We start from the raw sequence: 14,626 nt of genomic DNA, 5'->3' as shown, positions 1-14,626 counted from the left end.
TGGTTTGGGTTAGAAAGATCATCCAGTAAAGAACTTCTTCCTAATGTCTAACCTAAATCTCCCCTGTTTAAGTTTAAACCCATCACTCCTTGTCCTATCGCTCCAGTCCCTGATGAAGAGTCCCTCTCCAGCATCCTTGTAGCCCCCTTCGGATACTGGAAGGGGGTCTCCACACAGTTTCTCTTCTCCAGGCTGAACAGCCCCAACTTTCTCAGCCTGTCTTTTTATGGGAGCGATTCCAGCCCATGTTATATGATGGTGTATTTTATTCCCCTCTCTAGGCCATCCTGCCTGCAGCCACTCTTCCCATGCGCTGCTAAAGCCTCCTATTGCTTCCCACTCTGCTAGAAAAGGCGACTTATAAATACTGAAGCTCTGGCTGTGGGACTGACGTATGGATGGCATCTTTTTCAGGCAGAGCCCTTCTGGGCTCAGGGCTCAGCACACAGATGTCCACATGTAGATCAGAAACCTCCCAAAACAAGAGCTTTCCTAAGGGAATATTTTGGGAGACACCCTTTGCATCATATTTACAACTTGTGATCAAGTATGATTTTCCAAGGCCTATTTGGGACCCAGGATTGTTGTTGGGATGACGTTCGTGAGTGCTCTTTGGTCAGCAGATTGTGTGTGCCAACCAGTGCAAGGAATAGCAGCTGAAAGGTGATCTGTGGTGGTGAGTGGGAGGTAGGTACATGGTGAACACATGAGATAAGAGGCTTCTGTTTCCTGGTTGGATGAGCATCACTGACAGAAATAGGTTTCTGGGGCAAATACTTCATTTTCACGAGATCTTAAAGATGATTTCTGTAAATATTTGCTAATGTTTGCTTGACATTTGCAGTCACTCATGTCAATAAGATCCCATCCTGGAACGTTAACTGGAAACAAACACAGAAGTGGGCATGAGCTCAGCTGATGTGGATGCAGTTTTTAATTTAGGCTGATTTTCATGGTCATCATCTTTCACATAATCACCCAGTTCTGCTGAGAATTAGTGGTGCTCCAGGAGCCTCACTCTTTCCAAGAGTCATGATTTTCTGTTCCCTGTTAGGAAGTGTATTACCAGAGTCACTGTTGTTTGTGTCTACTGTCTGTCACTTCCTACCAAAATCCTGCCTCCAGTTGCTTCTAACTTCATCAAAACTTAACGATTTGGCCTAAAAGCTCCCACAGCAGTTGTTTGCCTCTGGCTGTTTTTATAATACTATTATTTTTTAAAGTTCATCTGAATCAATGAAGCTGTTTCCAAGAATGCAGCTAGAACTAAAGCACATTTTTGTCCTCTCCATGTGAGGCAAAAAAATCTGACAATGTCTTATTTCATAAGTTCTGGTGCACTATGCCATGGAGCTTGCAGTGGAGCTGGGCTTTGGGTAGGAACTGTGCTCTATGCCTTTCCTCTGAACAATTATCTAACAACAAGCCTTAGGAGATGTAGTTCGCACTCACGCGGTAGCAACAGCTTTGATTTTCACACCTAAACACACTGCAGATTTCCCATGACCTGGGCATGGTTCCAGCCAGGTCTGAACTCACTCTTCTTGCACTAGCCGCTAGCTCCACTAGATGGTCCAGCCTTGCTTGGACCCAAGCAAAGCAAATGGTTTGATGTAACTGAAGACACAGGAAAAGCTGTATCTGGGAAGCAGCAGAGGGCTGGGATAAGAAACACTGATGTGGCAGAAACTTGATCTGAAGACTGGGGAGTGTGTCAGATTGAATGGGGGCTTAGGACTGGGTGACTGAGATACAAAGGTGTTGCATGATTCAGGGCATCTGAGACATAACCAAGGCCAACAGGACCTTCACCTCCATGCTGCAAAGATAGTGGACAATGCGAAGTACTCTTTAAAGCTTAGTCTTAGATAGCTCAGTGGCTGTTGTGAGCTTGGTGGACCTCTGTCTGGGTTTACCATCTGTACCACATGAGCAATAGCAGTGCCTTATCTCACTGTGGTTCAGACATCTCTGTGTGACCTCTGATACACTCTGTGAATATTGGGGGAAGTCCGGAGGACATAAGTAAGGTTGGCCTTCACACACTGGACAATAAGAAGAAAATAGAGAACTGCTAGAGGGTAGAGACACAGTATATATGATCTAAAGACCCTGGAAGTAAAAAGTATGTTAGAAAACAGTCTGAGTTAAGGTTATTCTGCCTGCAGAAGAGAAGGCTCAGGGGAGACTTTATTACAGCCTTTCAACACCGTAAGGGGACCTAGAAGAAATCTGGAGAGGGATTTTTTACAAGGGCCTGTAGGGACAGGGCAAGGGGGAATGGCTTTAATCTGACAGAAGAGAGGTTTAGATTGGATCTATGGAAAAAGTTCTTCACTATGAGGGTGGTGAGACACTGGAACAGGTTGCCTAGAGAAGCTGTAGCTGCCCCATCCCTGGCAGTGTTCAAGGCCAGGTTCAAGGATGGGGCTTGAAGCAACCTGCTCTAGTGGAAGGTGTCCCTGCCCATGGCAGGGGGTTGGAACTGGACGAGCTTTAAGGTCCCTTCCAGCCCAAACCATTCTATGAGTCTACGAAAATAAGTAAGAGGAAAGGCACAGAAGCCCTTCAGTCAGTGGTCTTGCTGCTTATCCTCCCATGTCCAGCAACTATGTTTGGCCCTGGCATTGAGTGTAATCACAGTACTGAGCAGCCAGGGGCCACCTCCAGCTGACAGTCAGTCCATCAGTGCTGATGGAGCCACGCTGCTCTGGGTGCCATCCGTCGTCACAACAACACAAGGGGCAAACATCTCCCCCGAAAATTTGGTCTCAGAGAAGCTTTATAAAGGAATTCCCAGAAAAATTTGCTCCTGGAGCAGATTTATAAAGGAATTCAATGCTTCAGGTGATGGTGAGATCCATATCCTGGCCTGCTTCAGTCACCACCAACTGCAGGCAGTGGCTAGATGCTGGTAACTCCAGTGATTATGGTCTGGAGGGTAGGATGCTGTGAGAGTGCAGCTCACCAGGCATGGTCAGTCTGGGGGAAGAAGTGAACCATAGAGGTGGAGAAGAAAGTAAAGGTCAAATTTTCTCGGCTCGTGCAAACCTAGTTCTGTTAGGTTGTTTTGGGTTTTTTTTCCCTTATTCTTTCCCCTGGTGACAATTTAATGTGTTGCAAGTGAAGCAGCCCTCAAGTGAAATGAAATCCCTTCCTTCCCTGACCTCAGAGTGCTCTGAATTACTTGACAAGCACGGTTTACCCTTTGAGCAATTCACAACCCCCCTTTCCTAAGTAAGAGCACACTTTTGTAGGTGATTTCCTTGCTCAGTACTACCTAATGTATTTCTTTTTCCCTTAATAACTGTCATTTGCCCTGCATCTTGCTATTATCAACTCAAGATGAAAAATGTAAGTTGCTGGCTGTGAATACTATTCATTATTCATTTACTAGAAGAATCTTAGGCACATTCATCCCATTTCCCCTTAGTGCCTCATTATCAATAAACCTTTGCCTCACTGCTTCTGTAAATCATTTTCATCCTTTTCCTTTATGAACCATGTGGTTGGGCTCTTGCACAAATGTCTCACGAGAGTAATTGGCCAAGTCATGTAGTATCATTTTTACTCCTTGATAAGCTGGCGAAATTTCATGAAGAGATTACTGAATATACATATATGTATCTGGGTGAAGAAAACATTGCACTGAAACCATAAAGCAAGCAGGGTTTCCCAGTATTTTCCCTGAGCACAGCAGTTATTGGTGTCATTCAAAAGATTTAGATTACCCTGGCTCCCACAGGGAATGTGCACCTTCTCTCTGCTGTGATAGGAAGGATGTGGAGCTGAATCTCCAGAGCTAGAAGCGTACCAAGCTGTGGTTTAGATTTCAGGGCAGAGGAAAGAAGGGAGACCACTTCAAACATCCCTTCCTTCCTCCTCATGTCCTCACCATGGCAATAAGAGAGTAGCACCCATGACGGATGGTGGGGTCCCATCAGAGGCTGGGGCAGCACTGGTGGCTCCCCACTTTGGTGGAATACCAGTGGTGGACATAGACCCAGACTGGGCTGGAGGGATCCTACAGAGGCCAAGAGTTTATTAAACTTCAGTTTAACTGGAGCTGAAATATGTGCCTCTAAGCAGGGCAGCAGAGGTTAACGGAGCTCTTTCTGTAGACATTTTATGACACTCTTTGGGAATACATATAAGAAGAGTGTGGTGTTCTGAGTAATTTAAATCAATATTTGTTTAGACTGTGAAAGAGGCAACTGGAGTTTCCAGGCTAGTCAGTCTGGGACAGGTTTCCCTTTCTTTGCCCTTTCTCCCCATGTCTGTAGTGCAGACATGCTGCGGTTCATGGCCAGGCCATGCAGCGCAGCTATATCCCCCCAGCACCACAAAACAGCTCTTGTGCACTCCTGTGTACTGCATGGGGGGCTCATGGGGACCAAAGACAACAGCTCCTGGCTATCAGGGGTGGCCACTGCCCTCAGACCCTGTTGGGAGTCCATAGCTCACCCCTCTCCCTTGGCACCAGCATCTCTTCAGCATGAAAACCCCAAAGGGATGCAGCACCATCCCCCTCGTGACCCCACAGCAGGGAGATCTTTTTGAGCAATGGAATGTAGAAGGAGGGATGTAGAGGTGGGAGAAACCACCTGCCATTGTCAGGTTTGTGTTAGTTATTTTGTCTTCCTCCTTGGTTGGCAAGTTTCCAGTTTGGTTGTGCCACTTCTTGCTCCAGTTTATGACAGTGCTGCCCTCTTTCTCCCTGCCAGTAAAAGCTGATGCCAGGCTGTCGCCCAGCCTCAGTGACTGTGAACTGGTGGGTTTGGTAGCCAGAAACCTCATTTCTTTCTGCAATACTTCTAAAAAGCCCCATGCTCGTAAGAACATGAGCAATTCCCAGACCTGGCTGGCCCTGAGTTTTGCAAAGTGCACTCAGAATGGAAATAAGCTTTAGCTGCTCTTCCAAGAACAGGCAGGTTGGGGAAGGGTGAGTGTTTTTCTTCCCTTCTCTGGGCCTTTCTTTATTAATCAGCTGCATAAAACTGAAGAACGACAAGACTATTTTGTTAAAGAACCTGGCCCAAACTTTGGCCTAATGCTTAAACTCAGCCCGTTCTGTGGTTCAGTGAGATTCAGCCAATTTTGGGTGTTTTGTTTTTACTCCAGCTCTCCCATCACTCCTGCATTCCAATTTCCACGTGAAAACAGTAGCACCCAAATCCCCCTGAGATGCATTGTACTTAGGTGGTAATGTGGCTGCTGCAGCATCTCATCCAGACTCAGAGCTCTTCTCCATCAGGGATATCTGGGGATCCAAATTGGGAAGCACAGGGAGCTGTGCTGGGACGAGTTGTTGGGTCTTGTCTGCCTGCCTGTCTGAAGTACATAATGCTTCTCTTTAAGCATAAGGGTAGTCCAGGGACACACATATGCTGGATTAGGGCCATGGGCTGGATGCTGTAGCTAGGCAGAGCCCGCTCAGACGCCTCTCCATCCAGTGCCTGCAGGCCTTTTGAAGTTGGTCTGGCACTAATTTGAATCAGGGCTCAGAGGCAGCTGAGTTCTTGCTCAGCTCATGACAAAATGGCTCTAAACCCTCCCGTCCCCTCTGCTCTGCTGGTTATTAAGTGTTACAGCCCCAGCCCTGCTGCCAGCAGCCCAAACCAGGCAACTGGAAGTCACCTCTGGGAGGCAGCTGAACTTCAGCAATGCATTGCTGCCTCTGCTGCCAAGGGGTTGCTTCTGCAAAGCAGACAGACAGAAGAATGCAGAGAGAGACAGACTGACCAACACACTGATGGTGTAAGCACTGTCCAGGCAGGCACAAGCACACAGGGTGCAGTGAATCACTCTCCAAGCTGACAGCAGGGAATTACACCATGTTATAGTCAGACATCAGAGCAAAGCTCAACTCCCTTCAGGCAGTTTGCCTCTCTAGCCTTTCCCACTGACTGGAAGGAGCGTCTCCCTGCTCTCCTCTAACTAGATGGTTGATTTATACTTGCTGTCAGACATGAAGGCTGGTGATGGTGAACAGGGAAGGCAACACTCATGGAGACCAAGGAAGGTTGCACCGGTGCCTTGTTCCTCCCTCTGTTCCCAATGGAGCGGATGCCCTCCTCACCCAGTGTCCAGCCTTGGATGGAAATTATAGGGAAAATATGCATGGAGTGGGGAAGAGGTAGGCACTGGTTGGTTCCAGGGAAAGTTGTGGAGGAGTTGACAACTTGAAGAGCCCCTTTTTGTCTTGCAGTACTCAGGCAAGGGATCTGTTCAAATTCTTATGGTGGACAAAGGGCTTGGGTGAGGTTAAGATGAATACATAAATCTACAGCTGATGGGGAGGCTTATGCTCTTCCTTTCAGATGAGAGCTTAGCCCTAAGCCCTGCATCACCGTCCTGTGTCACTCACATAGAATCATATAGAATCATAGAATGGTTTGTGTTGGAAAGGACCTTGAAGCTCGTCCAGTTCCAACCCCCTGCCACGGGCAGGGACACCTTCCACTAGAGCAGGTTGCTCCAAGCCCCGTCCAACCTGGCCTTGAACACTGCCAGGGATGGGGCAGCCACAGCTTCTCTGGGCACCCTGTTCCAGTGCATGACCACTCTCACAGCAAAGAACTTCTACCTTATATCTAACTTGAACTTCCCATTTCAGTTTAAACCCGTCACCCCTTGTCCTATCACTGCACTCCCTGAGGACATCTGAACAACCCTCAGTGTTGCCACAAGTACTGGGTGGCACTGCCTGCCATCAGCCCCAGGGCTCCCAAGTGCTTACAGCATTCCCTACTGCAGGTAAAGGGCTGACTTCACAGTGCCTCGGGGCAGGGATGGGGGCCGAATCCTGGCTACCTTAAACATTTTCATCATGTAGCTCAGCTGGAGATAACTTCCAAACACAGGAGGAGCAACCTTGCAACCTTGCTGTATCTAGAGTTTTCTCAAGGAAACACAATCCTGAGAGAATTGGATGATCCTGAAGTAAGGCAACAGGGCGGATGGGGAAGATGGTCCCCCTGATGCTGATAACCAGGTAGCAACACTCAGCTCGGATGGGAGCGGGACAGAGGCCCCAGATTGGGTTAGTGCATTGAGGTGTGCAAAACACTACAGTGCAGAATGAAGTCTTCAGCAAACAGTATGGGACCTGCCTGTTCTGCCTTTGTTTACCCAAGGGTCTGTGGACCCTTTTGGACTTCACTCACAATAAACAGTTAGTGGCCTTTGTGTAGGTATGAGTCTACAACTGAGACAATCCCATTCAATATGAGTGGGATATGTCCCCCAATCCCAGTCCTATATGAGTGATGTTGGGGTATTTTTGTGATTTTTTGTGTTTGTTTTCTTTATGAGCTCCCTCTGTTCCCAATGGAGCAGATGCCCTCCTCACCCAGTGTCCAGCCTTGGATGAAAATCATAGGGAAAATATGCATGGAGTGGGGAAGAGGTAGACAAAAAGAATATTTTGTCCTATTCAGCATTGAGCCCTGTCTTCAGAGCAGTTAGGTGCTTACATCCAGATCTGAGGAACTTGAGAAAAGCCAAGACCATCAGGCCACCATGGCCATGGCAAAGCAATGCAGGCTTGTTTTGGAAGGAGAAGACTACTTATCCCAAAGGTACCAAATTTGGCTCTCAAGAGCCGAAAGGAAACTGAAAGCTCTTTCAAGCCCCCTTCTGATCCTTACCTGCCTTGTCCACCTTCCTTTGGCAAGCAACCACTGGGGGTATATCAGTTCAGAGGCACTAGGTGGCTTTTGGTCCACATGCACTCTTTTAGGGGGAGACACAAGTAGGACATCGCAGAAACTCACAATAATTTCCCAGCTGTTTATAACATGCCTACATCTTTATTGCTATAATTTCAAGCAGGGCTTTGCACAAAGCCTGCTGTGCTGAAAACCCAAAGCTGACCACCCTCAGCTTGAAGACCTTCAGGTGTCAGAGAGGAGAGCCAGGCCACTGAGAAGTTCATGGGTTCATCAGAGAGACCCAAGATGCCCAAGTCCAGAGTATTTGGAATAAACAAGCATCACAGAATACCAGCATGGCTTGAGTTGGAAGGGTCCTTACAGCTCATCCAGTTCCAACCCCCTACCATGGGCAGGGACACCTTCCACTAGAGCAGGTTGCTCCAAGCCCTGTCCAAAGGCCTTGAATCTCCTTTCACATACAGTAGTGAGGAACAGAGCAGTTTCATTTTCTCCCCATGGAGGTAATGGCTTTGCATTTTCTTGCTCTTTCTCTTTCCCTATATTGTGTTCTGGGAGCCAGAAAGTCAGCTGCAATTACAGCAAGTTGCTAGAAGCATTTTTCGTGCCCTCAAATTTTGCTAGTCAGCTCTTTCCTGCTGTTCAAATGAATGTGCCACATGAAGAAGGACTTGGGGCATAAACTGTGCCTTTTTACTCTAGCCACAGCTTCTAGGTGGCGTTTTCAGAACTGATTTGTTTATGTAAAAGCCAGTTTTGTTAGTGCCCTTTAAATAACATGAAAGAGGAGCAAGCAGCACATGTTGCATTTGTACAGACGATGCTGAGCTCTCCCCAAGTAGCCACAGGGTGTGTGAATTCAGCTAATCAGACAATAAAGCAATACATGCCCTTGAAAGCAGATGTTTGTATTGGAAAAAGAAAGCTAGTTCAGGGGAAAAAAAGCAAGAGGAACAGCAACTTCCACAAACAAATAACACACACATGGGCACACACAGCATTCCCCAGGCTTGCTGTGATGGAAACCTCTCAGCAGCACTAGAGTTAATGTTTATCAAGCTGTCTATCCCCAGACCCACACAGTGATTTACTCCAGGAGGATGTAACCAGCCAGGCACAAAAGGGTTTAAGTGCAGCCAGGGCTGAGGTGGTTTTGACTCCCAGGGAAGCATCTCCAAGGCACAGAGTGGAAATAGAGCCAGTGACTTGAGATTTATGCTGGTTACATGGCCACTGAAAGCCTATGGACCCACCAGTGCTGTTTGGCACCTTTGGCAATGTCTCCATGCTGCCTTTCAGGAACAGAAGGAGGTTTTGAAGCCTTAGCATTGCTCTGCATGGTCTACTCTGCTGTATGGCCTTGCTGCTGTATGGTCTACTCAGGAAAAGAGAGGAGCCTTGAAGAGAGGAGCCTTAAGTATGGTCAGGAGGAGCAAAATAGAAAGAAATGCTCCTCTCCCCAATTTCATCCTTCTAAAACCAGGCTTTTCTGTAGGAATTTTCTCTGTCTGTCATTAACTCCCCAAGGTGGCCAGGTATTTCATGGCTATGGCTATTTTCATGGCTATTTTAGGAGCACCAGCAGCTTTGGGCAGGCTCAGCAGAGATGGATGGTGTCCATGGAGGTGAGGACATTCATAGGGTGGTCTCTCCTCTGCACAAGGGGAAGTCAGTGCATGCTGTGCCATGGAAAGGAGCTGCCCTGACCATGTTCCAACCCTCCTTCAGGTTCTGTGGGTTCAACCAAATGAGCTCCCTGGCTGGGTTAGATGGATAGATGTGCTTTCATACAGGAACCAGCTCTGCTTTATGCAAACTCAAGGGAACCACTGGTACGCTGGACACAATATGAAGTGTTCATCCTTATCCAGACTGGAAATGGAGATGCTCCAACCAGTTTCCGCACAGCAGCAAACAAATGCAGATTCCAGAACTATACTAATGGCTTTTGTCTTATGTAGACTTCTACCACATGCATTTAAGAGATGAATGCCGCCCAGTTTTGCCAGTTGGGCCCAATAGTGAAACTATGGTTAAGTATCTGACCATTGCTAATAAAATCGGTGATGCCCTATGCAGCTAAAACAAGTAGGTCTTTTCCCTGTCTTTAAATTCTTCTCTACATCTGCAAACTGCAAGAACGCTTACTGTCTGAACAGAAATAAACCTAAAGATTTGGCCCTTTGTATATCTCAAATCCAGCTGCACCGTTTTATCCTGCATATCCCAAAATGTGGCTATTTTTTTAAATGACAGCCTTGTGCTCACTTCTAAACTGCAGTGACAGACAGGAGGCAGAAGGCTGCAACAGACAACCTGGGAACAAGTATAATGGCTTCAGCATGTGTTAAGGCAAGATCACAGGGACTGGATAAGGTTACTACAGCCAGCCAAGTGCTGGAGATGTGCTGGCTGGGCTGTGGTGTAAATCTTCCTTGTAGAATACGCTGCCCAAACCCTACCTAAGCAACATTTTGGCACTGGTATTTAAGCAAGAGTTGAAAGAATGACATTAAGAGCCAGAACTGAGGGTTTAAAATCTTTCTAAACATCTGCACTAGAGGTTTGTTGGGGTTTTGCTTTTTAAACCATTGTTGCTGTGAAAAGGAAGAGTCAGAGCATGGCAGGGAGAGGCACCATGAAAAGGCCAGTGTAGGAGGCCATAGGGATCTGGATATGGGCAAGAGATAAAACCCCTGGGCAGGAAGGCAGAAGCTCCTTAGGTTATTTAGTGTGGGAGAAGAGACGCAGCCTGCTGCAGCCACATGCTGCCATGCCATGTGCTTTGGATGTTCATCAGGCACCAGGGAGAAGCCTCTGTAAGCTACCACATACTGGTAGGTGTCCAGGAGTCCCAGGCTATGCCCAGAGTCCCCCAGGGCTGGGATAGTGTGGGGAGACCTTAACAGCTTGGACAAGATGCTACCAGAGCAGAACATTGGCAATGCCAAGGTCCTGCAGGCTTCTTTGGAGGAAACAGCCTGTGCTGGCTGTGTCCCTGGGTTTTGCTGGCCATGTAGCTGTCTTGCAGCCTTGTAGGATCACAGGATCTATGTCAAGGAGTCTATCACTGTGGCTTGCCATGCATATGCTGTGTAAAGGAGACCTAACATTTCACATTGGGCCCAAAGTTACGTATTTGATGTGTCCTGCTCTCTATTGCCATGTGGATGCACCAAGCTGACTTTGCTCTGAATTATATTTCATACTGCCATAGGGCAAGGACAGAGCTGTAAGCAGTGAAGAAGGCATCAACTGATGCTGTTGGGCTTGTAAGGGTGCAGTGATGCTCACATTACCTCCTTGTCATGGAGATCTTCACAATATGTAACTCCAGGTCTCTTTAGGTTTGATTAGAAACAGACACCCCAAACTTTGCACTGAAACTTTGAGGCCATCTCCAGTTACAGGAAGTCTGGGCATATCCATATGCAGATGTATGCAATTTGTTTCACTTCTGCAGTTAGCATGACTGGTTTTGAGGTCAGGGAGCCTTTTACTAGGGAATGAGTTACATCTTGGGATGCTCAGCCAAGGGTGGATGCACGCCATCCCCTCCCTATGCTGACATCCATGCTCCCTGCTTCCTGCACTCCAGAGACAGCTCATCCCTGTTAGTGCCCATAGCGGCTGGAAGTAAAGATGCCCATATCTGCTCCATGGCTGAGTGGAAAGGAGGGCTCTGAGCTGGTGGCAGGAATGGGTGGTCGCTTGCTCCTTGGGGCTGATGGCTTCTGACAGTGATAACCATCACTGCTGAAAGCCCTGGGCCCAGCTCCCAGCTGCAGTTTGAGCTACGCAGTCAATGAAATTAAATCAGACCCAGAGCTTTTCTGTGTATGTGTGTTTCTGCAGACCCTCCTCCAGCTAGTTGAGCTGCTTGGGTAGATAGGAAACAGCAGAGGAGTTCCCAAGGAAAGGCCTCAGGTCTTGTGTTTGCTGCTTGTTGGATTGCAGGGGAGCTGGGAGTTAGGGACACAGCAGCACAAAGGCAGGGGGAGAATGTGCTGAGCTTCCTGACACCATAAATAATAAAAAAATAAAAGGAAGAAAGAAGGGGAAAAAAATCCTGGAATACTTTCATTTATTTACTACTCCACCTCTACTGACTCCTGTAGGCAGTAGTCTATCGCTGCGGGCTTTCTGGAACTGTTTTATTATCATTAGGTTTGAAAAGTATAAATATCATGACCATAACATACGATTTGGCCAGCTTGTGGCACATGGCATGGTCTCAGTCTGTTTTGGATGGGCCTGTCCACCTGTATGCCCCAGGAGTGATGGAGGAGGTTGGCTGGTTGGAAAGCAAAGGTGCCAAGAGGAGGCAGAGTGGTAGTCATTGGCCTGGACACCAGTCCCAGCAACAGGGAGCATAAAGCTTGGCCAAATGTTCCTAAGGATCAAAGCAGAGAGTGGAAATATACATCAGGTTCTGCTGAGATTTACAGGGAGCTCTTCAAAAGCTTGAGGGAAGAGTACTTGAGAAAGCAATAAATCCGAAAGCACAGTGGGGTGACAGTGGCAGATAGCTCTGCACCTCTGTCTGCACCTCTGGTGCCTCCATCCCACATCTGCCTTTGGCTCCTCTGTAATAACTGGGCGTTTTTATCTCAAATCCCTTTCATAGCTCATCATTCCAAGCTTAAACCTGGGCCCTCCATTTGCCCTCATGCCTGAGGGTGACAGCTACATCTCATCCTCCTGTTTTCATCCCAATCACTCTTCCAGCTGCAAGAGTGAGAAAAGGAGGATACATACACCTTTTCACAGGCCCACTCCTGGATTTTAGCTGTGAAGCCATGACAAAGCTGGTCACAGAAGGGCTTAGCCATAAATATACAGTGAATTAGGTGGAAGGATGTTGTAACAAGGGATGACTGATGGAAAAAATGGGGATTTCCAAAGACACAGGCCAAGACGCCTGAACCAGCATTAATGACACTGCTGGGAGAAAGCTCCCAGTGGGAACGTCACTAGATGGTGGAGCCACTTCCCAGAAAGACTGATCCTAGACTGAGAACATTTAAAAATAGGCTAATGTGAAATAGAATGAAAAGGTTAGCCACTTGGCATGATCTTGGCTTGGGAAGGGGAGCACGGGTAAGAAGTACCACTGCACCCTTCCCTTCCTGGATCTTAAGGAGCTCAAGGTGAAACCCTGCGGTAAGGCTACCATGGTTTTTTTCCATGTGGGCAGATATGACACTGGGCTGTTCAGCACATGCTGGGTGGATCAGTTATCCACTCAAATCCCTCTTTTTCTGGTCTCAGGACAGTGCTGAGCAGCAGCAGCAGGCAAGGACATTGCCATGCATGTGGCAGCACTCTTGCTAAAGGGGACACTGCTGCCACTGGAGGCAGGAGGTGGGCATAACCCCCATACCCCATAACAGCACCTTTGTGCCTGGTGATACATATGCCCCATTACAAAAGTTCAAAGGCGGTTTTACTAAGCTTTAGAGAGGAACCAGCTCACTGCAGCGGTTGAAATGTCCTCCTTAGGCTTCACCCTATTGGTGTTGTATGTCATGGCCTATTGACTATTAATTGCTCAGGGCAGTTGGGCAGGAGCAGCCTCCCAGGCTGCTCTCAGACTCTTCTCATCTCTCTCTGTCCCACAACACAGGCTGAGGTATTTCTGTAGGTGTCTCACACCAGCCTTTTCTATGGCACTAAGTGCTATTCACAGCCTCTTTGCTGGAAGAAGTTCAAGTCGTCACAGCAGGCTGTGGGGTGACTGTGGGGTGTCAGGAACACCTCTGCTGACACATCACCATCGTATGGGGATGCATGAGCTGAAACACATCCCACCAAGCACCAAGCGTGGCTGCTCTGTGCTCCTGGGCTTCTACCCTGTTATTCAGTAGCGGAGCACAGACAAGCTGGGGACCATGCTCTGAGGCCTGGATTTGGGTCGCTCTGTCCTCAGAGACCTCTTCTGTGGCCAGGACCAAGGAATGCAGTGTTCCATGGAGTTTGTTCCCACTGTGGGCAGTGGGAGGGTGAAGGTGTGTAAACAGCAATGTGCTGGGCTCACCCTTCCACCCAGCTCCTGAAGGGGTAATGAGAAGAGCTGGCAGAGCTCACCACGACCTCCCCATGCCATGCTGGCATCCATGGGCTGTGACCAGCCCCTCTGCCATAACAACCACCTCTTCCCTTGAGTACAGCCCATCCTGGTGAGCTCCAGCACCCTCAGAGGCTGAGGCCAGCAGCTTTCCTGCACCCAGGACAGCCTTCTGCCTCACCTCCCTCCTCTGCCCATGGTGGTGTAACCATCTCTATCTGCATTTGAGGACTGCTGCCCCACTGCCATGGCTATAGCTTTAATGGGTTGAACTAATTAATGGGTTGATTTACACCTGTTTCCTTCTCTCTTTTCCCCTTCCCCGCCCTGCTCAAACCTGCCCTCCTTTCCCTTCCCCATGCTCCCAACCCCAATAGGTAAGGAGAGTAATTTGGGAGAAGCCGACCTGCAGCCGAGCTCTGATCCTTCGGGAATGGACAGCAGCTACCTCAGCGTGAAGGAGGCCGGGGTGAAAGTGCCCCAGGACAGGGCCAGCACGGACCTGCCCAGCCCCATGGACAAGGCTGACTCGGAGAGCAACAAGGGCAAGAAGCGGAGGAACCGCACCACCTTCACCAGCTACCAGCTGGAGGAGCTGGAGAAGGTCTTCCAGAAGACCCACTACCCAGACGTCTATGCCAGGGAGCAGCTAGCCATGAGGACAGACCTCACCGAGGCTCGTGTACAGGTAATGGAGAATGAGCTGAGGCCAGGCAAAGGGTGGGAGAATGGAGCCGTGAGCACTGCTTGTCCCTGCTATGCTTTGCAATCCCATCACGGCGTGCAGGCAGACAAGCCCTACACAGAGCCCTGACACAGCCTCTCCAGAAGGAATAGGATGGGGAGGTACATCCATGTCTGACACTACTGTCAGCATCTTTATGTG

At 48.4% G+C, this 14,626-nt stretch overlaps 1 protein-coding gene across 1 annotated transcript in view; it reads left to right on the top strand.

Annotated features, from left to right (window-relative positions):
* ALX4 (ALX homeobox 4) overlaps positions 1–14,626 on the top strand; it is a 39,568-nt gene that overhangs the window by 13,821 nt on the left and 11,121 nt on the right. The window contains exon 2 of the mRNA XM_030483198.1: positions 14,118–14,428. Within this exon, the coding sequence (XP_030339058.1) occupies positions 14,118–14,428 (311 nt within the window). The remainder of the gene's footprint in view (positions 1–14,117; positions 14,429–14,626) is intronic.

Source organism: Strigops habroptila, chromosome 4 (genome assembly GCF_004027225.2).
Source record: "Strigops habroptila isolate Jane chromosome 4, bStrHab1.2.pri, whole genome shotgun sequence".
Taxonomy (NCBI): Eukaryota; Metazoa; Chordata; class Aves; order Psittaciformes; family Psittacidae; genus Strigops; species Strigops habroptila.
This window is presented reverse-complemented; position numbering and strand designations above follow the sequence as displayed.